The 25,621-nt window shown below is 36.1% G+C and overlaps 1 protein-coding gene across 8 annotated transcripts; it reads left to right on the forward strand.

Annotated features, from left to right (window-relative positions):
- Positions 1-546: 546 nt before the first annotated feature.
- LOC104592521 (synaptotagmin-5-like) lies at positions 547-24,091 on the forward strand. Of its 8 annotated transcripts, none has more exons than XM_088893702.1 (13): positions 547-2,116; positions 2,208-2,309; positions 2,391-2,444; positions 2,555-2,675; positions 4,594-4,715; positions 8,482-8,583; positions 8,759-8,833; positions 12,353-12,432; positions 12,883-13,033; positions 13,122-13,352; positions 21,345-21,641; positions 21,839-21,952; positions 22,045-23,530. In XM_088893702.1, exons 1-13 carry the CDS (start codon positions 2,012-2,014, stop codon positions 22,048-22,050), a joined length of 1,560 nt encoding a protein of 519 aa, XP_088749828.1. In that variant the 5' UTR covers positions 547-2,011; the 3' UTR covers positions 22,051-23,530. The 8 variants fall into 8 exon arrangements, with proteins under 8 accessions (XP_088749828.1, XP_088749827.1, XP_088749832.1 ...); XM_088893701.1 differs by lacking the exons at positions 2,555-2,675; positions 22,045-23,530 and adding exons at positions 4,440-4,485; positions 23,556-24,091 and having other exon boundaries at positions 570-2,116; XM_088893706.1 differs by lacking the exon at positions 22,045-23,530 and adding an exon at positions 23,556-24,091 and having other exon boundaries at positions 571-2,116; positions 2,208-2,333; positions 2,394-2,444.
- Positions 24,092-25,621: the final 1,530 nt, after the last annotated feature.

Here is a 25,621-nt window from a genome sequence, read left to right on the forward strand (position 1 = left end):
TTGATAAATTAGTTATTAGTTAACTTTGTATATGCCTAACCTGTACAAGGTTATTTAATCAATTACTTACTTTTATTAATTAAAATAGGAAATTGTTAATTAAGTTTCTTAATTATATTAATTAACTTAACAAATTTTGTTAACTTAGAAAATGATTATATAATTAAAAATATTAATTAAATAATAAGATAATTATATGATTAGTTAACTAATTATAACTTAATTACTAATGCTTATTTAATCAGTTAACTAATGAGTTATTAACAAAATAAATTAGTTAACTAATTAAGTTAATAATGCAATAAAAATTATAGATAAAAATAATATGAATTAATAAGAATCATTCTGATATTATACAAATTACTACAAGTTCATTAATAAAACAACAAAAGTGTAAGAAAATTTAGTTTCAAAAATAAACCTTATAATTTGATATCCATTTAAAATTCATTTGAAGAAATAAACTGATACTACAAATTTTTTGATAAATTAAAAACTAACAAAATGATTAGTTTTAAACTTAATTATTATTAATTTAAAATCCCTTAATTCATTTAAATATAACAAAAATTAATATTAAATAAAAATTTAGTATAAGTTAAAACAATTTAGTAAAAAGTAAAAACTAATACAATTAAGAATGCTAATGCTGCCCAACTCAGGGTTAAACTCGAGTTAATCAAACCCAGGCCCAACCCAAGCTTATCCCAGCATCTCGAGCTGGGCCAAATCAAGTTCGAATTAAGCCCACTCAAATTACACCACTAACTTCTTTTGCCGCAAATTCTTTTGCTCTATATGACTAGACATTTAGACAACCAACGGCCCACGGCCCACGGGGGTATCCCAATTCCCATCCCCAACCCTGTGGTAGGCAGGATTCGATCCAAGCCTGTTGCCACTTTATTCTTTTCACTTGCACAAATAAATTTCATAAAGCTATACCTTTCGAATTTTCAAGTCCACATCAGTTTTTTGAATCGACAAAAACCTTCACAACAGTTTTATACCTGCCGTGTAAACTTGGAAATTGGAATTACTTTTGATAATCGAAAAAAATTCGCTCATTCTAGATAGCTGTAATAAAGGCTATGGACCAATCCTAACGCTCCACGCCAGCCATAATTTGTGGGTTACATCCGGACCCGGTCCATTGACATTCTAACGGGTTTGGAATTTGGATCTTCGGACAACGCCGTTCACGGTATCAGTCACGTTTCCAATCCTGATTCCTGAGCGCTGAGCCTACTTCACGTTGGCAATCGGCATATGGAAGACGAAAGTATGGAATTTTGTCAAGAATTTTGTACGAGGAAACGCCACGTTCAAAGAAGGAATTTGGCGACGTCAATGGCGTCCTCGGCAAGCTTCAATCACAATCATGCGCAGGTGTCTGGAAGACGGAGGTTGATTACGGTGTATCCAAGTTCCAAGCTGGATTGCAACGATCATCAACAACCAAACCACCGAAAAGAATCCAATTCCATTCTTCTTCCTTTCCGAATAAGAAATGTCAAAAAGGAAAGCAGAAGCAGAAAGAAGAAGAACGAAACAAGCAGCTAATTTGTCCAGCTCTGCGCATCTACCCTCTTCGGATTCTTCGCATTCATCATATTTATAATGCCCGTTTTTTGTTAGTTGCCGGTATTGCAAAGCAAGCCTTAGACATCGCGTTATTGTTATATGGTGTGCGATCTCTGTTCGAAAAAATGTGCGAGTGAAGCTTCTCTTGTTATTGGCCTATCTTAATTGCTTTCGTTCGAGCTGTTTAGAGTCGTATATGGTTGGATGAAGCTAAGGTAGAAGCTGCGTTATTGTTATATGGTGTGCGATCTCTGTTCGAGAAAATGTGCGAGTGAAGCATCTCTTGTTATTGGCCTATCTTAATTGCTTTCGTTCGACCTGTTTAGAGTCGTATATGGTTGGATGAAGCTAAGGTAGAAGCTCTTTAAGTGAATTGGAGTTCCTGGTTTGGTTGGGTACTTCGGTTTTGGCTCGCATTTGTGGAACAATGTCGTTCTTTTTTGGACTGGTTTTCGGAATTACGCTCGGTATTTTGTTAATTGTCACTTTGGTGCGTTTCGAGAACACCCGATCCAAACGCCGCTCTGAATTGGTATACAATTTTGATCCCTTCGTACAATCTTGTCATTTTAATTTGATTTTTGTTTTTTTGTTTTTATTTTTTTTTGTTTGGTCTATTGCAGGCAACAACGATAGCGGCTTTCTCGAAAATGACAGTGGCAGATTCGAGGAAAATTCTACCAGCCGAATATTACCCTCCATGGGTCGTTTTCTCACAGAGACAGAAGTTGAGTTTTAGTTGTTATTTTGTTTTGGGTTCTCTGTCTTTCCTTCTCGTGTACTGATATTGTTTTCTTTACCTCTTAAAGTTAACTTGGCTTAACCTTCAACTTAAGAAGATCTGGCCGTATGTCAACGAGGTAGTTTTCTTGGCCTGTGCTTGAGCTTCTGTTGTAACAGATGGTCATGCATTTATGGTTCGGTTGATACTGAGTAGTAGTTATTTGTATTTTTTTTGGTGGTGACATAGGCAACATCTGAGATGATAAGAAATTCTGTTGAGCCAATTCTCGAGCAATATAGACCAATCATCTTAGATTCTCTTAAATTTAAAAAGTTGACTCTTGGTACTGTGGCTCCACAATTTACAGGTTAGTTTGATTTACTGCATATGGTTTCTGCTAAGGTCATGGTTCTGCTCCATATTCCATAGTTAACGTGGTAAAGTTTGGGTATCTTGTCTAAGTGCAATTTGAGGTTGGCCATGGTTTCCTTACTGCTGGTTGCTATTTGACCCATCAAATGGCCATGCCTTATAGTGTGGAAATGGTCTGAGAAAAATCTTGATCAATGTTTTAAAATGTGGAGGGATGACATGATGCATTTTACCATCTTAAGGCATGAGACAGAAACTAGAATGCAAGAAGCATAAGCCTCCCAAGCATGGATTTTTAATTAATAAGTAATTAAAAGCATGATGAAATAAATAAAAATAGGAAAACTTATGAGAACAGAAAGGTTGAATATAGAATTGAAATATCAATGCGTTATATGATCATCCATTATTATATAAGTATCATCAGCCATCAGAGTATAACTTGCAAAGTTGCAAATCAAAGTTTCAGAATTAACAACTCAATAAATTTCCCAACATTAACATAATCAAGTGTGACATCTCACATTCAAATGAATATAATGAATTAAAAGAAATTAAAACTATGGTGCCCCCACTTCTATATATAATATTTTTATTATCATATAATAATGAACAAATTTAGAGGGTTTTCATCTTCTGTGTTATGTTAATGTATGATAGGCAACATGAAAAAATGGTTCCCTTTTAACATAAAACCAGCTTAAAATTTAAGTGCACGAGGCATTTGCCTCTTGTATAAAGTACAACAGAGGCTTTACCCAAAAAATAGTACAACAGATCCATACACCTCATATATCTCTATGCTGGAGGCATATGCCTCTCCTCAAGCATCTCTATGCCTCCACTATGTGTCTCCAAGCATTTACTCAGCATCTTGCTTGGAGGTGTGCCTCCTGGCATACACCTCTAATACCTTTTATAACACTGGTCCTGACTAATTTGATGAGAGCTGTGCAGTTCTGCAATTGTTGCACAATCCCAAGCTTGGAAATATCCATTTAAAGTTGCAAATATTGGGATTGATGAATGGTAAATTAGAAAAGATAGGATTAGAAATGAGCATATTCATGATGAGAGATCTATGAGTGGTCTAAGACAATAAAATGAGGGAAAGTAGACTAAGATGGGTTGAGCATTTGCATAGATGACCACATATTGCACTAGTAAGAAGTGATCAGGTGCAAGTTGAAGGATGCAGAAGAGCCAGGGGATAGGCAAAAAAAGGAAATGGATTGAGGTGATGAAAATTGATTTGATGGCTTACAATTTGACAATAGATTTGGTGTTTGATATAGTGGAATGGGAAAATTGGATTCTTGTGGGTAACTAATATGGTTCGGACAAGGCATTGCTTTTTTATTTTTTAATGAAGAACAGTATTTAAAAAAATATTAAGATATGAAAAAAGATCTCACATTCCCCATAGATATAGGAACCAGTACAATGGAACAGCTTGAACTGACTTAGTTGAGATAAGGCTGTTTTGAGTTGCTATAGTGCAATGACTGGCCAGACTTTTATTTGTAACATCAGGGGATCTTGAACTAGAACTTTGGATAGCATATAACAAGTTGCTCCACTGTTCATTCTATTTTGGGCCATACATAACCTAGCATGAGCTTGAAGATTTATGGAAGAAATTGATTTAGATTCTCCCTCCCCCCCCCTCTCTCTCTCTCTCTTTTCTTGGCATGGTGTAGCCTTGTTAAATCATTTGTGTTCTTCAATTTTATTAAATGAATCCCCCTCCATTCCCCAGGAATTCATATGGAATTGGTTCATTGTCAGGGGCACTGAGTGTTGCAGTTAAGAAAAACAACAAGCATAAGTTTTCTTTATTGTTCTATTATGTGAAATAGCTTATTTCTGAAGAAGTTGTTTTTGAAACTCATATATTTTATTGCTATATTTAGGAATTTCAATTATTGAAGATAGAAGTGATGGCATCACTATGGAGCTGGAGTTGCAGTGGGATGGAAACCCAAGTATTATTCTTGATATCAAAACTTTACTTGGTGTAGCACTACCTGTACAGGTAATGTGCACCTTATTGGTTACACTCCGTAAAAAAGTTGTGTTACAATAAGATATGAACCTTATACTTTCCTTTTACTAGAAATTGCTAAAAAATAATCCTTATTAGGGGTCTTTTTAAAGCATGATTGTTTTAGCTGTTTGTTCTTGAGGACTATATTTAAGAAAGGCATAGTTGTGCAGTTGAAGACCAAACTCAATTAAGAACCAAAGTTTAGAGATTTTTTTTTTGAAAAAGGGCAAAGTAATTTTATTAAATTGATCAAGAGATTACAACTGCAGTGCCACAAAAGGAGCCAAAATCAACAGAACCAAGCTCCAGTACAACATAAATCTAGCAGACTTCTACATCTCATCTGAGAACCCAGAACCGAGGTCAACCCAAGAGACCAGCTTGCCAAATGCAAAAGAGATTAAACAGTCTGATTCTTTAGCTTTATCTTGGAAGATCCTTCTATTTATTTCAGATCAGATTGTGCTAAACACTGCAGCAGGAATGATCCTCCAAACACATTTAGCCAGCTTGGACAAACCTTGGAGCTCTCAGTTCCATAACAGCTCCATAACAGAACTCGGCATGACCCAATTAAGGCCCAATGCAGACAGGAAGTGTCCCCAAATAGCAGAGGTTACAGAGCAATGAATGAACGGGTGGTTATCCTCTTCCACTTGACCACACAGCACACACAGCGGGTCCTGCATCTGTAATCCTCTTCTTATCAGACTCTTTCTGGTAAGGCACCTATCTAGAGCCGCTGGCCAGACCAAGGCATTCACTTTGGAAGGGGCTATTGAGTTCCAAATTATATCTGCCGGAACAACCAACTGACTTCCTTCTTCTAGCATCCCAACAAAAGAACAGACAGAGAACAGCCCATCATCACTGCAATTCCAGTTCCAAGTGTCCTCTGTTGACAAATCTAGGGATTGCCTAGACGACAACTCCAACATCTCTGAGACTTGATCAATTTCCCAGTCTTGAAAGGGTAAGGAAGGGCTCCAAGAGATTGTGCCATCCCTAGCTTCATAACAGCCAGCCAATTTGAAACAGCTGGGGAAATAACTCAGATAAAGGCCTGTTTCTACACCAGATGTCCTTCCAGAAACTCAGCCTAAGATCATTACCCACCTTTGGAGGCAAACCTCTCATCAGAAATGGGAGAGCTTCCATGACTTTCTTCCACAGAGAACACCCCAAAGTTTACAGAAATTTATGTGGATTTGATAGAACTAAATCCAAATGCATAAATGAGTTATACTGGCATCTAGTCACATGATGTATGCTATTTTAGAGATGGAGAAGGAAGAGTAGTGGCCCTCTATTCAGGTCCAATAGGGGTGGGAGACTCACTGAGAAGAGAAATTATGGCCCTTCTCCATGGGCTGAAATTGGACAAACAGTTGGGGCTTCAGCAGATAGAAGTAGAAGGTCATTCTAAGCTAGTGATACGGTGGATGCATACAAGAAGTTTGGGGGTGTGAACCCACAGACAGGTCATGAGGGAGATATTTCATTTATCAAAGGAAGTTGGTATCAGCTTCAAGTAGAGTAAACGATCAGCCAATGGGATGACCGAGAGTTTAGCTAAACAAGGCACAATTAGGAGGGAACTCTTTTGGGCTGCTTCGTAATTGAATTCAGCACTCTTGTTTTGGGTATTTTGACTGGTGTCATATCTATACTTGTTAATTGAAAGTTACCATTTCCAATAAAAAATCTGTCTTAAATTTCAATACAAAATTTGGCAACTATATTATCTGATTTGAAAATGTCACCCTTTTCTAAAAAAATGCTTAATTTAATTTTCTTCAATTCAATGTATCAAGCTGTTTTATCATTTAGTTTTAAAAGGTGTGCCTCATAGTCTAGGCTCATTTTGTGGGGTGTATCTTGCCTGAACCCAGATGTATCTCACCTAGAGTGTTGCTAATGCTTTGGTGATTTAACCTTGAATTTGATGTTGAATAGGTAATTTATCATGTTGTAGGTACTCTTTGTAGGAATTAGATATACAAGGCTGCAACTGTCATGTTAATAAGATGATACTTTAGCCAATTTTCAAGAATTTAGATTTCCATGTTCTTGTATATCGGGTTTTTCTTTAATTTTTTTTTTCAAAAGTGGCACTTTACTACTCTCTTCAGGCATTTGCTTCAGAGGAGACCCTGGTGCTCATAGTTGTCAAGGCATTGCCTACACAACTAGGCACTCTTGGCTGGGTGCCTCGCTTAAACACCTTGACTTATGGCAACTAGGCACCCATCTAGGCAACAAAAATGACAAGGTGTGTGCCTTATTATAATATCATTCATTTGCTATATGTTACTAATATATTTGTTAATACATTCTATTATATACTACATATATCATTTGTAGTTTTACACATTGTTTTAAAGTTTTACTATTCAAATTTAAAAGATCCAAGGGTTTTGAGAATATATAAAGAAAGAAGAAAAGAGTTATAACCATGGTTCAAAGTAACGATACACCCAATAGGCATGAACATGTGCATCAGGTGTTTCAGTACTATAAAACACTTTTTTTTTTTTGGCTCTGGCATTCATTGGGAGGTCGGTTTTAAGGGTAATTAATGCTTACAAAACTAAGTTTCTATAAAATCCTTAAAAAAGGTGTTTCGTTCAGCCACTGATATGATATGATATGCCCAATATAGGGTGTATCGTATTGATACTTTGAACCTTGATTATAATTTATAACAAGTTTTTATTTTTTTTGTTATTACATTCTCTCTCTTACATTAAATAAAAACAATGGCTCCACCTTTGTTCTTTTTCTTTTTTACTTTCTATCTTAAATATTATCATATAAAATTATAGCCTTCACTAGTTGCTAATTTTATATGAAATTGCTCTACTAAATGGTTATTATGTTAGTACTATTTTTGAAAGTATTTAAATTAATATATTCGAAATACTATTGCCCTAGATATGATGATTTGCCGTGTTTTGAAAGGAAAGGTAATATTCTTAATAAAGAGAACTGCTATATTTTTAATTAATATGCATGCTGAGTGGTACATAAAGCTGCTCCCATCAAAGTTTAACTTTATGAAACTGTCCTCTGGTGGTTCCCAATCCTTCTGAACTTTACTCTTTCTTGAAGAAGATGCAGCCACTACGCCTCAATTCCTCCTTATGTCATCATATGAATAAGGCGAGAACAATTCCGAGGATTTTGCCCAATGAGTCACCCTTGCCATAATGCTCTCCCCAATTGTTTTCTTACTTCTTTCTTTATCATAAAAAATCTATGCATTCCTTCCCATATTGAACATAAAACAACATCTCTTGTACATCTCCACATAATAATTCCTCTTTTCCTGGGCAAACTGAAGGTACCAGCCTTGAACAAACTAGATAAGATCATAGGCAAAGCCCACCTGCATCCGAATAGAGAAAAGAACCATTCCCAAATATAGGTAACAAATGGATAGGAGATTGGTAAGTGGTAACCAGTCTCACTATTAGCCTTCCAGAGTATGCACCAGTTCGGGAGTAAACAATCATTTATTTTCATTCTTTTATCATCTCTCAAGTTGCTAATAATCTTGATCTAAAATTACTGCAGCTATATTCCCTATCCTCTGTTACCAATTTGTTGATATTTGTATTAATAAATTCTAAATATCATGATGCTGCTATATATTAATTTTTTTTCCCTTTGATCCTCTTCATGTATGTTGTCAGTTGTTTCTGTTTTTTCATGAGCTATTTTCCTAATTCTAATTCATCTTTTGGTTGTCTAGGTAAAAAATGTTGGCTTCACTGGGGTCTTCAGGTTAATCTTTAAGCCATTGGTTGATCAGTTTCCTTGTTTTGGAGCGGTTTCCTATTCTCTGATGGAAAAGGTTAGGCTTTTCTTTCTAAGAAACCTTTTTCGCCTTTAGAAGGTCTATTTTTATGGCTTTTTTTTTTTTAATTGGACAGACTCATTTTTGGTTGATGTAGTGATGCACATCCTCAATGTTTGCACATGTAAATAAATGGAAGTTGTGACAAATGTCCTGATTTCTTTGATGGCAGAAAAATCTGGATTTTACACTTAAAGTTATTGGTGGTGATATATCAACAATTCCTGGGCTATATGATGCTATTGAGGTTTGGTGAAATTTTATTTCTTGTTCTCCCACTTTTATCTATATGGCTAATTGTTTTCTGTAGGAGAGTTTATTCATTAAAGATTAGGTAAGTCTTTTATTTAAGGGTTGTATCATGGCGTGTGTGTTTCTCTTTTAAATACACAAATAAATAAATAAATGGATGACTGAACAAGCAGGACCATTGATTGATGAATCCTAAAAATTCGCTTGGCAGGGAAATTTCCTCTCTGAAATTTAAACTAAGGAATATCATAGCTACTCAATTCATGATCTTGGTTGTATTGTCCGAACGTGTTCTTTTGAAATCATCAGAAAATGGATCTACCATTGGAAATCTATATCTAGCTTGATTAGATCAGATTTGGATTGAATTTGGGGTCTTGAGCAGTCAATTCACGGTCCTACCAAATTCTTTTTATTTCTTATTATCCTAATACAATTTTTGAAGGTTGAAGAAAAAACCTCTCTCCTCCTTGGGTTCCCAAAAGGGTTATTACCCAATGATAATTGCAACTATCTGGGGTTGTGAGAGACCTAACCTTCAGCATTTTTTGCACAAGGTGGCCAGTCTCAGACTCCAATCCATATTCTTATGATCTCATCCCTGGGTTCCCAAACCTAGGGCTGCAACTTGGTGGGATCAGGTTAAGCATTTGTTAAAATTTGAATGGGCCTGGCCTGAAGGCCCAAGCTCAATGCCATGTAAATTCTTCAAGTCAGGTACCTGACTTGCACCCCTACCTAAACCAAGTATAGCTTTAACTAACTGCAGTTAGTGATCAGCATCTTCAGTCTTCCATCTTTGTACCCATTACACCCTGCTTCTTCAAATCCTCCTAACCAGTTGATGCCTTTCAAGATTATAGTAACTTATATTATCATAGACATCAGAGTGGTTAGTGTATTCAAAAAAGGAAAAATGATAATAATATGAAAAAAAGTAGAAAATTGTAACACAGTCATTATCCAATAGATGTATTTATTTCTTAACCATCTCCCAAAATTGCCCAGTTTGGATGAGTAGGAGGAAGCCCTACTAGGTGAATGTGGTAGGTAAAGAGGGAGACTAAGGATCTGAATTATAGGAGGAAGAGATTCAGATCTGAAAAAGAGAACGAAGAGAAGAAAGATTGCACCTTTAGAAGAAAATGGGGGGAGAGAGAGAGAGATTGGGATTTATGTAGAGGATCCTATGATGTTATACTGTGATAATCAATCAGCAATTAATATCGCCCATAACCCAGTTCAGCATGTCAGGACAAAGCATATTGAAGTTGATAGACACTTCATAAGAGAGAGGGTGACAGTTGGAGAAGTTTGCCTTCTTTATCCCTCTTCCCGTTTACTGTTGGCTGATGTCTTTACCAAGGTAGTAAAAAAGAGCAAGCTTGAACATGATTTATACACAAGTTGGGAATGTGTAACATTTTCTCCCAACTTGAGGGGGAGTGTTGAGGTTTTTACTGTTAATAGCTTATTTTCTTATTTATTCTTTGTTTAGTTAGTTAGTTGGGACCACAGCCCATTATTTAGAAGTTGCTACAGTAGTGTTTTGTTTCTTTTTTAAAGTTGTTAGCATCAGCCGCCCTGTTGATGGCATATTTGTCTTTGTACATACTTTTTACTTAAAGATTAAATGCTAATGGAAGAGAGCGGCCAGCATTAATTTTCTCTTCCTTTCTTCATTCTTTCTCTTCCTCTTCCCTTTTCTCACAAACTCTTTCTTTCATTCTATTCTTTTTATATATATATATTTCTATATTTCTTCTGATTTCTACTGAGACAAAACCATAGGAGATTAGTAAGTGGTGAGTAGACTCTCCATTAGCAAAACACACAAAACATCAAGTAATCCTTGTCTAAAGAATTTAAACGAGACAACATCTTGAGTTCCTAAGGCCTAAACCCCAATTGACACCATTATCAGAAGGAGATACAAAATGACTGATGGTTTTATTCTTAAAGTTAGACATGGAATATAGGTTAGGAAAAGAGTCCATTAAAGTTTTGCTCCCAATCCAAACATCCTCCTGAAATTTAATTCTGCCCCCTGAACAAGCATCATACCTTACAAAATTAATGAAATCTGGAATGACTTGGAGATTGACCTCCAAGGGGAAAAGAGTGTAGCTCTATTTGAAGGGCCAGCACCCCACCAATTTGTTGACAGCTCATGGATACTTAAGATCACCTTGTACAAAGCTTGTCAACATCCCTCACCACAACCATTTCCCCAGCCATGAATTATTCCTACCCCCGTGACCTCTAATAAATTCTAACCACTTCAAAACTAAGGCAACCCAGTAGATAACCCACACTCAAATAAGGACTATAACTCCTAAAATAATTCTTTTTTTTTAAAAGGTAAGGTAATTTTATTCAAAACAAAAGCACATACAAGCTGGATTCAGGCCCTGAAAGGCATCCTGAAAACCACAGCAATTACATTCTCCACCAGGATTTAGAACAAAGGAAAGAAGACAAATTCAGACTTTTGAATTCCTCAGATACAGAAACCCAAGATATCAGCTTGCCCACAGCTCTCTGAATAATACCTTCAGGACCTTTAGCTCTATTACAGAAAACCCTACTATTCCTCTCCACCCAAATGGACCACAAGACAGCAGCCGGAATAGTCCTCCACACCAAACTCCCTTTCTTGCTTAGGCCTTTAACATTCCAGCAGCAGAGAAGCTCCTTATCCGACCTAGGCATAACCCAACTGATATCCATGGATTTGAGAAAGTGTTCCCAAATCTGAGTGGAGATCCTAAAATAATTCTAAATAACAATTATTAATGCTATTAAAATTAAATTATTGTAAAGACACCAAAAATTACTAAAACCAGTATATCATGATTTTACTATAAGTACTAATTATGGGAATTACTATAAGTAACAAGTCTGAAAGTTACTATAAATAGCATTTTAGATTTTTACTAGGAAAAAAGTTGCCCTTATACTAAGAATACTAACAAACTAGAAAATAATTTAAAAAGCTTACAAATACAAAAATCCAATACACCAAAAATTACAAAATTTCCATTGGATGAAAAATTGGGAGAAAATTGATTTTGTCCATGGATTCTTTCCTTGCTTCCATGCCTGCATCAATAGTTCTTCATCAGATAAGAGTTTTTAACCAATGAAGGCTGGGATTAATTTGATTTTGTAGAGGTAGTTGGTCTATGTCGTCCAAGTATTTCAACCACCAAGTGTTTTCTAGTTTCTCTTTGCTGTGGCCTTTGGAAGCAAGCCAAAGTAATCAATTTATATTTGAAATACCTTGGTTATTGTCTTTCTGCAATTAGCTATTATCCAGGAAAAGGAAAATATCTGAAAGAGTGGATGGTCATTGCTTCCACCATTATGCATTTCAACCAACTTATCCAAAGGAGTTATGCATACTTGATAGTAATTGGTTTTGTTTTCTGGAGGGTTGTATTTATTTAGGAGCAAGCTTTCATTCTATTTTATATTTTCTTTTTTAATGGTATCAGTATGTCCATTTATGCAGGGAACCATTCGTGATGCTGTTGAAGACTCTTTAACATGGCCAGTCCGGAAAGTCATTCCCATTTTACCAGGGGATTATAGGTATTGCATTTTGTCAATATAAAAAGAAAGGCTACACTATTTATTCAGTGGACCACATGAAGGGAAATTTGTAATATATTAATATCTACTGATAGCCTTAGAAGAATTGTGATGTATGAAAAGGGTTCTTGGTGTCACTCATCTAGAATATGATTACAAATCACATATTCTATTGGTTCTTTGGAAATCTAAAAATACTTGTCCTTTTTATGGACTAATGAGGAGTAAAATTGAGTTGGAAGTGCAAAATTCGTAAGGATTGGTTTGTTCAATTATTGGATCATGTCATGCAATCTTCTGGGTGGTCCCACCATCCATAGATGTCTACCGTGTTTATTGATAATTCTTAAAGTTTTCATAAGATGCTCATATTCATTTTGGCAGTAAATGTAACACTGTCTTCTTATATTACTGACTACCTTTGCCTGTAATTTTGTTCTTACATGTTAGTGATCTAGAGTTAAAGCCTGTTGGGACATTAGAAGTGAAGCTTGTGCAAGCCAAGGAGTTAACGAATAAAGATATCATTGGAAAATCTGATCCCTATGCTGTACTGTACATACGGCCATTGTGTGATAGAATGAAAACCAGCAAAATAATTGTTTGTCAAGATAACCTACCTCTTTTGTCCATTTTCTGTTTGTTTTCTTCTGCTTATCCAAATAATAATGGTTTTTCCTCTCTTTCAGAACAACCAGTTAAATCCAATTTGGAATGAACATTTTGAATTTATAGTTGAAGATGCATCCACTCAACGCTTGGTAATAAAAATTTTTGATGATGAAGGAATTCAGGCATCTGAGTTTATTGGATGTGCTCAAGTGCCAATAAAGAGTCTTGAGCCTGGTAAGGTGAAGGATGTGTGGTTGAAATTGGTCAAAGATTTGGAAGTCCAGAGAGATAATAAAAACAGGGGCCAGGTGAGAAAACCAAGTGCCTCTCTTTTCCTTTTCTAATTGATTTCTGATGTTCTTTTTATCTTTTACTCATAAATTAATAAAGAAGTTTTAACTCATTCTTCTTTTATGAGTAATCAAAATTATTTTCAAGTGTAAATATACATGTCAAGATGTGCAAAGTAGGGCCAAAAATTTTAAGAATCCTAACCATTGTGTTAAGTTTTCTATCTCCCACAAGTAAAATGATAAAAACCTTAGTTTTTTAAAGAATGTTATAATACAATATGTATTAACTTTTCAAAAATAACAAAATATATGTAACCATTATAATAACAAGATAAAGTACAAAAAAAAAAACAGAGGGTGGAGTCGTTCAGCTTTTGTATTTTCATAATCACTAATAATTCTGCCAAGCATCCCAGAAAAAGTTTACTAGAGAATTCCTCTGTATAATGGTTTATTACGAGAAAAAAAAGTCCTATGTTTTTTTCTTTGATGAAAGTCCTGGGTTGGGAATTAGGATTAGATGTGGAGCCATGCCAGTAGCAGAGATAAAACGACCAACATTACTATTTTCATGAGGGATAGTATAGGAATGCTCTTTGTGATGTAGGCTGAGTGCTCTGATACTAAACAATGTAAGATTAATTGCTTTGTTACCAATTAAGGTAGGACTGGTGATTCAAGGTTGGACTAGTAGAAATTTTGAGGACAATTCTTAAAGAGATTTAATGTTTTTGAGGTTTTAGAGCCTATGGTTTATTTTTCTGAGCAGGAGTGGGACCATCAGAGGTAGATGAGAGTTTATCTTAGGTTGTAGGCTTTGAAATTTGATTTGAAAGCTACTTTAGGGCTGAAATTCCTGCAATATGCAAAAAAATTCTAAAGAGAGAAAAAGTTTAGTAACTTGAGATTGGGATGGAATTTCTTTAAACTTTTTAAGAGGGGGTTTTTGGGTTTTAAAATAAGGAGGGGGACAAAATTTGGATGAATTTTGATATGGTTTGGCACACAAGGATGAATGTTTCCAAAATTAGAAAAATTTGAAAACTAAGGGGTTTTTAGTGGGAATCTTTGAAATCTATTTTAATGTGATAAAAATGGACCTATAATGTGGGAGATGGCTGAATGAAACTTGAGTTTTTCCAAGGTTTGTGAGTAGGGGTGGATTCGAGCCGAGTCGAGCTGAGCCGAATAGTACAAGGCTCGATCTCGGCTCGAGACTGTTCTACAAGGCTCGATCTTGAGCTTGAGCTTGGTTCGAGCTAGAACCTTGAGCTCGAGCTTGGCTTGGCTCGACTTGAGCTCGATTTTGAGAAAAAATGTTTTATAAAAATAAAAAATTATATATAAAAATATTTTTTTATTTGGTATTAAAAAATTAAGAATTATAATATTTTTATTATATATATATATATTCGAGCTGGCTCGCGAGCCTCACGAGCTAAGCTTTTCATGAGCTGAGCTTGAGTAGCTCGTGAAGAGCTCGGCTCGTTGCCTCCCCTACTTGTGAGGGATAATTTAGAGAGAAAATTCTCTGTATAGAAAGTGTGTGAAATTGAAAGAAATTGAAAGAGAACTTACAACATAATTAATTTGGCCCTCTATTTAGAGAACTTAGCAATCACTCTAGGGCTTTTAGAATCATTCACCAAATGTCACACAAACCAGAAAATAATCTCCAATTTCATTAGCAATGTTCTAGCAACTTTACACACATCTATAAATTATGTAGAGTCAGCAAAACTCCTTCCTAAATATAGAAAACCCAAACATTATATTCCACTCATAGTTCAACCCAAATGAATCTAAATGACTACTAAACTACTTAACTAATAACTGGAATTTTGGGCATAAGTAAACTACAACCAGAAAAATCAAATAGGCCGAACCCCTCATACATGTAAAATGATCAAAATACCTCTAAAAAAGTGCCATTACCAAATGGTGGTCCCTGGTTACCTGGATCTTGGGAGAATGGACTCGATAGAGATCTAACCTTCGCCATTTTTTTACATAAAGTGGCAGAACCTGCATTCTCTTGCTTGTCAGTGTGAAAATTTTGGTGCAATGGCCTCTGGAATAACTAAAATACCCCTACTGTTTAAAAATATAAAAAGTACATAGAAAACTCCTGTTTTTACTTTTTTGTTCCCTTGTCACTTTGCTAAAAGAGTTACTCTTTGATCTTCTAGGGAAATTGGCATTATTGTCCAGTTCAATTCTAGGGCTACACTGCCTTCCAGAATTACATTTTTTAATAGATAACTGTAGAGCTTTACTGCATATTAAAGATTCAAATATGTAAATGCATTATGCAAAGTATAAAGAACTTATGTGGTTAATTACATGTTTAAGGGACATGTGGATATGTTCATATCCCACATAAAGAAGTTTCAGGTTTGTTCTCAATATTTTTTTGATCAATAAGTTTGTTTGTTCTCAATATGGGTTATAACAAATTGACCCTAAGATTAGGATCATTTTTCATAGTACCAACTTGACAACAGATTAGAGGGTAAAAAGGTTTTGAAATTTTGACTTAACATTTGAGAACTGAATTTTACTAACTTCATCCTGCCTTACAATAAAATAGTCAAGGAAAATTGTATGGTGCAATGGTAAAACCTCAGGCCTAGAAGTTTGAGAACATGGGTTTGAGCCTGAGAGTGACTAGTAGACTGTTCATGGGCTGGGATTTTACTCTTTATTAATAGAATTTGATCAAGCCCAAGTCCAAGCCGGGTTTGACCATCAGGCCTACAACTTGTGCCGAGTTCGACTCTCTATTAATAGACTGTTCACGGGCTGGGATTTTACTCTTTATTAATAGAATTTGATCAAGCCCAAGTCCAAGCCCGGTTTGACCATCGGGCCTACAACTTGTGCTGTGCTCGACTCTCATAAAAGCCCAAAGCCCATCCTGGGATGACAGCTATACTTTTTGAGTTCTAGTGCCTTCTTTGCCTCTTGCTTTCCTAGGAAGAGAAGGATTGATTGCTTTTGTGTAGTAGAGAGAAGCCAAAGACCATCCAATAACTCTAGCTAGCCTACCAACCAAAAGCACTAATGCAATAGAACAAACTTGTTGAGAATCTGAGCTAGTATCTATTGAGTGATGATGGTGCATGAAGGGTTATTTGGTTCAGCTACCATTAATTGTTTACTTTCAAACAAGAGCGTGTTAACTAGACCAACCTTGTGGCAGCACATGGCACAACCTGAATCTTGACTTCCTTTGCCTAGGTCAATTAGCTCAATTAGACCATGGCCAATTCGTTTTTAAGTCATACTTCCATTGTCAAAGGGATCACATTTTTTGACAGCTTTTCTTTAACAAAGGAAAAAGATTTTATTGAAGGAATCAAAGAAAATGCTTACCCTAAAACTGAAATGGAGAGAGAGATAGAGGACCTACCTGGTGGTGCGGTGGTGCCTATAGAAAGTTGCTTGTTGTCGGTTTGCCAGGCTAGGGTTTTGAGTTAATAAGAAATATATTTAAGTACATATAATATTATATACAAATGTTTATATATTTTTTATTATATATAATAAAGTTAGGGTGGGCACAGTCTTGGGCTGGGCTTTTTTGAGAAATCTCGAGCCCCCCCCCCCCAAAAAAAAATAATAATAAATAAATAAAAAGAAAACACAAGCTTGGTGTTTTGGGCCCAAGCATGAGCATGCTGGCCTAAGATCATGTCTAAGCCCGACTAGGAGCAGGCTGGTTTAACGTGTTTTGGCCCATGAATAGGTCTAGTGAGATTGTCAACTAGTAGGAAAGAGAATTGTAAACCAAGAAGAAAATAGGAAGAGGAAAGAGAGAAAGCATCAAGTTTTAACGTGGTTTGGCTCGGTAGCCTACACCCACGGGAAGAGAGGGAGAACATCCACTATGAGAATAAGAAATACAAGATTGACATTTCTACAAACTCACAACAAAATGTCCACTCTCACTCAACCCTAATCCCACACCAATGGCTTAAATAAGCAAAAGACCAAATTACATCAGAATTTTACACAAGCCCTTCTTCCTCCCGTAAATACATACAAGTCCCCAAAATTTATCAACAATACAAATATACCCCTACAACCTCTAACACCCTCCTTGAATGAAAACCCAAATACAATATATTTCTTTACATCCTCCCTCAAGCTTGAGGTGGGGAAACCAACATGAGTTTGCAAGGATGTTGAAACAACCTCCATGAAAATCGGTGTACTGTTGAAGTAGCAATCGTGAAACTTGAGATGTTGATGTGACCTCTTAGAGACCAAAGTTGGATGTTGGAAAGTTGAATGAACTCGCGTTGGAAAGCCTGAGTAGAGCCAAATCATGATCTAGTAATCACCAAATTGAAGATGGCCAATGGAAAGCCAGCACATATCATGCCAGAGAATCAAAGTTAGCTATCAAAAGGACAATCACAATCATTAAATTGATGAACCAACCATGTCAAACAACTAGATAATAAAAAATGCCAACAAAATACCAAAACAGAGTTTGCTAGCAGAAAGCCAACTATGGTGATTGGTGGACTCCATAAACCAAGCCAAAGAATCAAAGTTTGGCCAATGAAAAGCCAACTAGATAAAGTGAGTCAAAATACCATGTCGCTTAAGGAGATCAAAATTCCAAGGGTTTTCTCAACAATAATTCATAACTGATGAGCATAATAAAGGATTATTGTTGAAACATTTCATCAAACTTCTTCCATGCAAAACTTGTATGAGGTAAATAAAATAGATATTGACTAGGGTTGTCAATGGGCCGGGTCTAGTCCATTGACAACCAGATAAAACCAAATAAAATATATCTCTTTACAACTACTTCATGCAGAAAATATTAGAGGTTATGTCCATATCTAGTCCACCCATACCAAGACCTTGGATAGCAACAACCAGCATTGGATAATGGCTGTACAATAAAATTGTCTGTTCAATTTCCAGGGATTCTTTGACATCAATAATCAAGAACCAATTGGGGAAGCTCTGGTTTATGATGATACTTATGAGCCATCTGATAACAGCTGAGATGATCAAATTGAGTGATTTATTGCTTTCTGTTTTAGTGAATAAGTTGTTATGTGGATTGTGAACTCCTTAATTACTGAATGGAATGTTCAGTTGATTACTGTGCCCTAAAAATTTTATTTTATGATTGTTTTATTCAGAAAATACAGAACATTGAATCCTTAAGTTCAGCCTCTTCATCCATTATCAAAGAGCTCTTTAGAGGGTTTTTGAGAGGGGTTATTGGGCTTTAGGGCTTTTATATGGCTAGTTTATGAGGGAGAAAGGGCTCTTAAGGGCCAGGTAAAGAATGGGGCAGAAATAGAGGAAGAATTAGAATTGACTAATTTGGTGTATGGGTGGAGCAATTGCAGTGTTCAAAGAAACAATGTAATGGAAAGCTAAACATGCTTGCAATCCAGAGAATGAGGACTGGGACTATTGACTTTGGTGGCTCAACTGAATAAACGTGGTGGGCAATATCCAAGACTAACCAATATCCAGGGTACAAAAGTAGGAATAAAGATCAACCAAAATTCCAGATAGCAGAGAGTGGCCACTTTGTGTAGAAGAGAATGCCAAAGGTTAGGTCCATATCCAGTCCACCCCTCCCAAGACTCCAGATAGCTGGGACCAATGTTGGGTAGTGGCCTTTAAGATAAAGAAAGTAGTCAAGAATGGAATTGATAGATGGTAATATTCTAGAATCTCCTTTGCTTTTCCTATGAAGGCACTATGGGAAGGAACAGTGCCATCAAAATAGAAGGCCCTATTGGTACTTGTTGCTTCATGGGTGTTTTTTGTGTAGAACAAGTTCTGAGATTTCTTTCCACCAGTAATCTCCTGCCCTTCTGCATCTGGGCATTTGGGATTTTTTTCCTTTCACTTTTTGGATGCAAGTTGATTCTTCTAGAAAATGTCTTTTCTTTCTTGAGTCCCTTTTGTCCTCCTAAGAAGAGAGGGAAAGTGCTATGGAGATGTACAAGGAAGCCATGTTATAGTCTATATTGGAGGAAAGAAATACTAAAATCTCCGAAGGCAAGTCTCATACCAAAGAAGCAGTATTAAAACCATCATGATAAAGATGGCTTATTGAGTTAGATTCAGGTCACTATTCCAATTTTTTTGTATGAATGATATCATTTGAGGCTGGCATCAAGTGGGGTTTTTATCTGCCTCTATGATACATACTCTTCTATGCTGGGGTTCACCAGCCTCTCATATTATCAAGCTAAACTTTGATAGTTGTTGCTTGGGCAATCTAGGTGGGTCAGGTGTAGGGGCGTGTTTGGAAAGAGCCAAGGGAAAATAATGGCTATCTTTTCTGGGCCTATAGACCATGGCAATTCAATGAGGGCAGAATTGTTGGGTGTTTTACAAGATCTGAAATTGGGAAGTACACTTGATTACAAAGACCTATTGGTGGAAGTGGATCCAAGGGTGGTTGTGAGTTGGTTCAAGCAATTGGGTTTAGAGGCATACAGTGAGAGAATGACTTCTGGATAGGGAGTTGATGGAAACATTCACATAGGCACAGAGAGCCTAACTGATGCAGTAGCTAGGAAAGGGGTTAATAGAAGGGTATTATTTTGCGGATTTATTTTCTTACAGTCATTTGTAAGTTGAATTCTTGTATATGGGATTATCTAGCCTAAATTCCTAAAAGGGGTGGTTGACTCATCTTGGACATGGCAAAGACATAGCTGGATATGAAATTTACACTAAAAATTGAAGTATCTGGCACAACATGGAGCCCTTGTACAGGTATCTGGGTATTCATTATATTCCATAAATTAAAAAAGTTCCTTTTAGCAATCAGAAAAATTAAAGAAGATAATAATACTGAAAGATAACAACAATCAAGGGATCTGAGAACATGAAGAAAACATGTTAAGAAAACAAACAAATTTCCAAAACATAATTTTTAAATCATTAACAAAAGATTTTATTACCAAGAAAAGGCTCTTGCCTAACAAGCAAAAAAAAAAAAGGAAAAAGAAAATTGCTTTTTGGGAGCCCCTGGACGAAAGAATACACACTCGAAAGGCTGTAAAAATACATAATTAGAAAAAATTGAAGGCAGAAAGATATAATTAACCTGGAACTGTAGATCTTGAGAACATTTTGTCTCCCCTGAAAGAACTGCTAGCCAAACTGTCAGTCTGAGAGTTAGTTTACCAAAATATCCATTTGAATGATCTGTTCACATGTTTCCTTTTGGCTCATAAAACAGAGAATGGGATGTAGATCTTGAGAACATGTTTCTTTTAGACAAAAGTGAAGGCAGAAAGATATGGTTAACCTGGAACTGTAGATCTTGAGAACATTTTGTCTCCCCCAAAAGAACTGCTAACCAAGCTCTCAATCTGAGAGTTAGTTGACCAAAATATCCATTTGAATGATCTGTTCACATGTTTCTTTTTGGCTCATAAAACAGAGAATGGGATGTTCACTTTAGATGCCAGAGGTCTCTTACCTTAAAAAAGAGTCTCCATGTCCTTTTGGACCTAAATACACCATAGTAATGCTGCCTTCTAGGCCTTGGGAAACCCCACAACCCCAACTATTGAAGAGCCTGTAATTTTCTTTTTAAACCTCAGGAGTTTTCATTCCTGAATTTGCCGATCAATTTTAAGGCACTTGATAAAAAAAATCAATTTTAAGGCATTCCCTTGGGTTGTGTCGGATTTAACTATTTTCCTGGCTATATTATATTGGCTTTCTTTCTAGAAAGTCTTTAATCAGTATTCATCAATAATTTTGACATTCTTAAGCAGATCAAGCCCAACTTTTTTTATCTTATAGATAGAGGAGCTTTGCAGGTTATTTAAATAGAAGATTTTTTGCAAACTCATTGTCAGACCAGTTGCATGTGCATAGAAATCTTTTGGAAACAGCTTCTGAGAAAGCACTTTTCTTTCTGTATGTGAGTTAGAATGCCTTAGGAACTTGTTTTTCTTTGTTATGTTTTAATAATTTGTCCGATATGTTGTATTTTAGGTGCATTTGGAACTTCTATACTGTCCTTTTGGCATGGAAAATGGGTTTGTTAACCCTTTTGCCCCCCAAGTATCAATGACCTCTTTAGAGAAGGTCTTTAAGGTTGAGGCTGATGGAACTGAGGTTGGTGATATTGCAAAAGCAGCTTCACAAAAGAGAAGGGAGGTGATTGTGAGAGGAGTTCTTTCAGTGACGGTGATATCTGCTGAAGATTTGCCGACAGTTGATTTGATAGGAAAGGCTGATCCCTATGTTGTTCTCCTTATGAAGAAAACTGAGACAAAGAACAGAACTAGGGTAACTTTCAATTTGCCCATCAGCAAGAACTGCCACAACTTTATTTATTTACTTTTGTGTTTTCTTTCTTCCCAATAGATGTCGTGTATTTTTGTTGATCATCCATCAGATCAGGGATCTCCCTCCATGTTTTTGGTGACCATTCAATAAAAACAAAATATGATCTTAACATATATGAAATTATGTTGATTTATCAGGTAGTGAATAACAGCCTCAATCCAGTTTGGAATCAGACATTTGACTTTGTTGTGGAGGATGCTTTACATGATATGCTAATTCTGGAGCTTTGGGACCATGACACATTTAGTAAGGTAACATCTCCTGTTTAACTTAATCTTTTCTTGTCTTTTAGCGGATGGGCACTTGGATTAAATGGAATTATCTTGCTGAATGCTATTCCTAGGGATGAGACTGTGACACCTATTCATGCTTCCAGACACCTCTGATGTAATGCTTCCTACCAACTTCAGAACTAGACCATCTATTTGGTTTGCTATTCTTGCATAAGCCTCCAATCTGATGATAATTGTCATTAGGCAAGGATGCTGAACTTGGTTATGGCTGTGGCCTATTCAAGAAGTAGCCATGCTGAATGTTGATGAGTTGGTGGGTTGTATTTATGATGTAATGACTAAGATTCCATTTTTGGGAGCAACGATCTAATCTATAGTTTTTATTCTTTTATTATTTTAATGAAAACTACAAGGCTGTATTGTAAAAAACCCTACCCTACACCACATCAACTGTTATCTCGGTATAATGGTATGTAGCAAAGATGCCGAGTATTCAAGCATCCAAAGGTGGCCAGCACAAAAACCTTCAAAAGTCATGGTATGGGGCATAGTGATAAGTAATATCTAAATATGTAAGTAATCTAAAGGTATAGTAGAAATGAGAAAATCAAAGTCTTGGTTACTTGTAGAGTGTTTCGTTTCTTTTGGTACCTTGCTTACAAATGCCAAGTGCCAAGATATTTGCTGACTTCATCTTGGAGAATAGTTGAGATGCTAAAAGGAGTTGTGTGAAGCACCTAGTGTCAGCTTGGCTACACCCTTTAGTTTTGAGGTGTCTTGGTAAAACTGCCTACATCAAATGTTGAATGGTGTTGCATGGTCTCTTTTAAGTGGATGAACCGCCGGTGCTGGACACATGTTGGATACATAACATTGCATGGATTCTTGATGGGCACTTGAACTAAACATTTTACTCCATCTACTTGATTGTTTGACATAAATGAATATCTAAAATACACAAAGAATATCATTTTTTAAGAAACTATTATGAAGTAACACATATGAAGTCCTAAACTTTAGGTATATGATGTTAGAATCCGAAAAAAATATGGACTATTTCTAATTATTTATACTTTTCTATAGATGTGTGTTAGTCCTTGTTTTTTCTTGCTGAGTCAGAGTCCCAGACATGCTTTGGATTCTTATTCTCGCCCCCATGTCCATGCAACACTGAATTAAGTGAGTAGGTTGGGTTGATGCAATCTGACAGCTGATATCAGAAAGTATTTGGGGTGTATATGTGTATAGTTAAAGTTTTTCTCTGGAATTTCTGCAGTGACAGTAATGGTAATTGATGCAGTTTGGATGACTATAGCAACATAAATCTCTCTCTCTCTCTCCATGTATCATGTGTATTTGCTTGATTCCTATCCCCCTAAGGCTGGGCAGCTATGGGTTTAGTTTGCCACATTACTTAACCTGCAAGTTTGTAGTTCCCAGTTTGACTTGGTCTGAAGGATGGGCAACTATGGATTTATAGCACTAACAGAGATATCGATTGTAACCTGCAATTTACAACAAACTTATAAGTCTGTACAGAACTCTTACATTGGTTTGGCATGGTACTTGTTAGATTTCTTAAACTGTATTACTATTAATTGTCTCGTTTGATCACTTGCAGGACTACATGGGGAGATGCATCTTAACACTCACTAGGGTTTTATTAGAAAGAGAATACACTGACAGCTTCCCTCTGGATGGTGCTAAATCTGGAAAGCTAAATTTGCATCTCAAATGGACACCACAACCAATATACAGAGATTCCTAATTGATGTGAGCCAAAGTGGATCTTAATTTTCTTCGCATGCACTCTGCACTTCAGGGAGGTGTATAAGAATACTTGGAAGTTGAAACTCCCTGCTGCAATTCTCGTGTCAGCCCCTTCCTGCCTGTATTTGAATTTGAGATGCATGTGTTCCTCAACAGAATTTAGAGTTAAATCTTAGGGGCCTCGTGTAGAAAATATGCAGGGTGGGATGTGTTTTTGTAACTCTGAAAAATAGTCAAAGCCAAATATTTGATCTAGTGATAAAGGAAAAGATGAGATTCTGCAGATCAAAATCAGGAAGAAGTCATATGCTATGATAGATGTTTGTCTCATATGTTCTCCAGACTTCTCTTCCAATAAATTTCATATTCTTTACCTTTTCTTCCTTATGCTATTTCTAGTTGTACCTTCTGTGCTCAATTCTTATCTATATCTATATTAGAAAGAGGAAAGAGGGGTCCTCTCACCATAGAGCTTAACAATCTCATTTCTCATACATATGGATATTTATTTTTAAATTAAATTATTAAAATATAACAAGTGAAAATAAAAATCCTCGTGGGCCTTTATCGTCTCTTATGAAATCCACATTTATTCTCTCTAATAAGATTATTAAATCCCTCTTCTCCCCTTAAATCTCTTTTAACCCCTTTTGGCTCTCTCTTATAGAGGTATAAATTAGATGGACTTGGTTAGGTTAAGTGCCACTCTAAATATGAATCCAAACTAATGTCAAAATCCAAATTAACCAAGGTTTCATTTAACTCCATCCATTGCATGATCTAGATGAAAAGGAATTGGAGGCCACCCTTGGTTGGACCACAATGACAATATAATGGATCTGAGGAGTCGTATTAATTTATTTTCAAAGTTGTACAAGAAATAAAGGGTAAAATACTTTTACCTCCCCTGACGTTTCTGATAAGTACTTAAACCTCCCCTCACCTTTAAACTTTGCAAAGACCTCCCCTGACCTTTGGCATAAAATCTGCTTACTGACCCCTTCCGTTAGTTGCACGCTAGAAACTTAATACTAATAGGAATATAAATTTATTGCTATATTTTTTTAAATACCCAAATTACCCATTAATCATGCCTAGGTAAAATACTTATACCTTCCTGACATTTCTGATAAGTACTTAAATCTCCCCTGACCTTTGGTGTAAAATTTGCTTACTGACCCCTTCCGTTAGTTGAACATTAGATTGGCTCTGAATGCATTGTTGTCAAATTGCAGATCCCGCAGGAACAAAGTATTCTGAATTTGAATTACTATCAGCTAGGGTCACAATCACACTTCCAAGAATAAGAACAACATAACGCATCTCTTTGCTCATTTAGTGTTTTGTTACTTGAAAATTTGAACAAACAGGGGAGGCCTTTGCAAAGTTTAAAGGTGAGGGGAGGTTTAAGTACTTATTAGAAATATTATGGGAGGTATAAGTATTTCACCCAAGCATGATTCATGGGTAATTTGGGTATTTTAAAAAATATTAGAGCAATAGATTTATATTTCTGTTAAGTTTCTAGCGTGCAACTAACGGAAGGGATCAGTAAGCAGATTTTATGCCAAAGGTCCAGGGAGATCTTTGCAAAGTTTAAAGGTGAGGCGAGGCTTAAGTACTTATCAGAAACGTCAGGGGAGGTATAAGGCCCTGTTTGGTTCACGGGAATAAGGGTCTTGGAATTGGAATGGGCTATTCCGTTTCTAATTGTTTGGTTGAGTGGAATCAGAATCCCATTCCTGCTGGAATGGCATTCTCCCATTTGAAGAAATGGTCATTCCCTGCTACTTCCTTGGGAATGAAATTCCATTCCTGCTGATTCCAATTCCCATTCCCATTCCTGTCTGAATCAAATAAACCATGGGAATAGATCATACTAGTTCCAATTTCAATTGCAAAACAAACGTACCCTAA

Source organism: Nelumbo nucifera, chromosome 8 (assembly GCF_055504915.1).
Source record: "Nelumbo nucifera cultivar China Antique chromosome 8, China Antique-T2T, whole genome shotgun sequence".
NCBI lineage: Eukaryota > Viridiplantae > Streptophyta > Magnoliopsida > Proteales > Nelumbonaceae > Nelumbo > Nelumbo nucifera.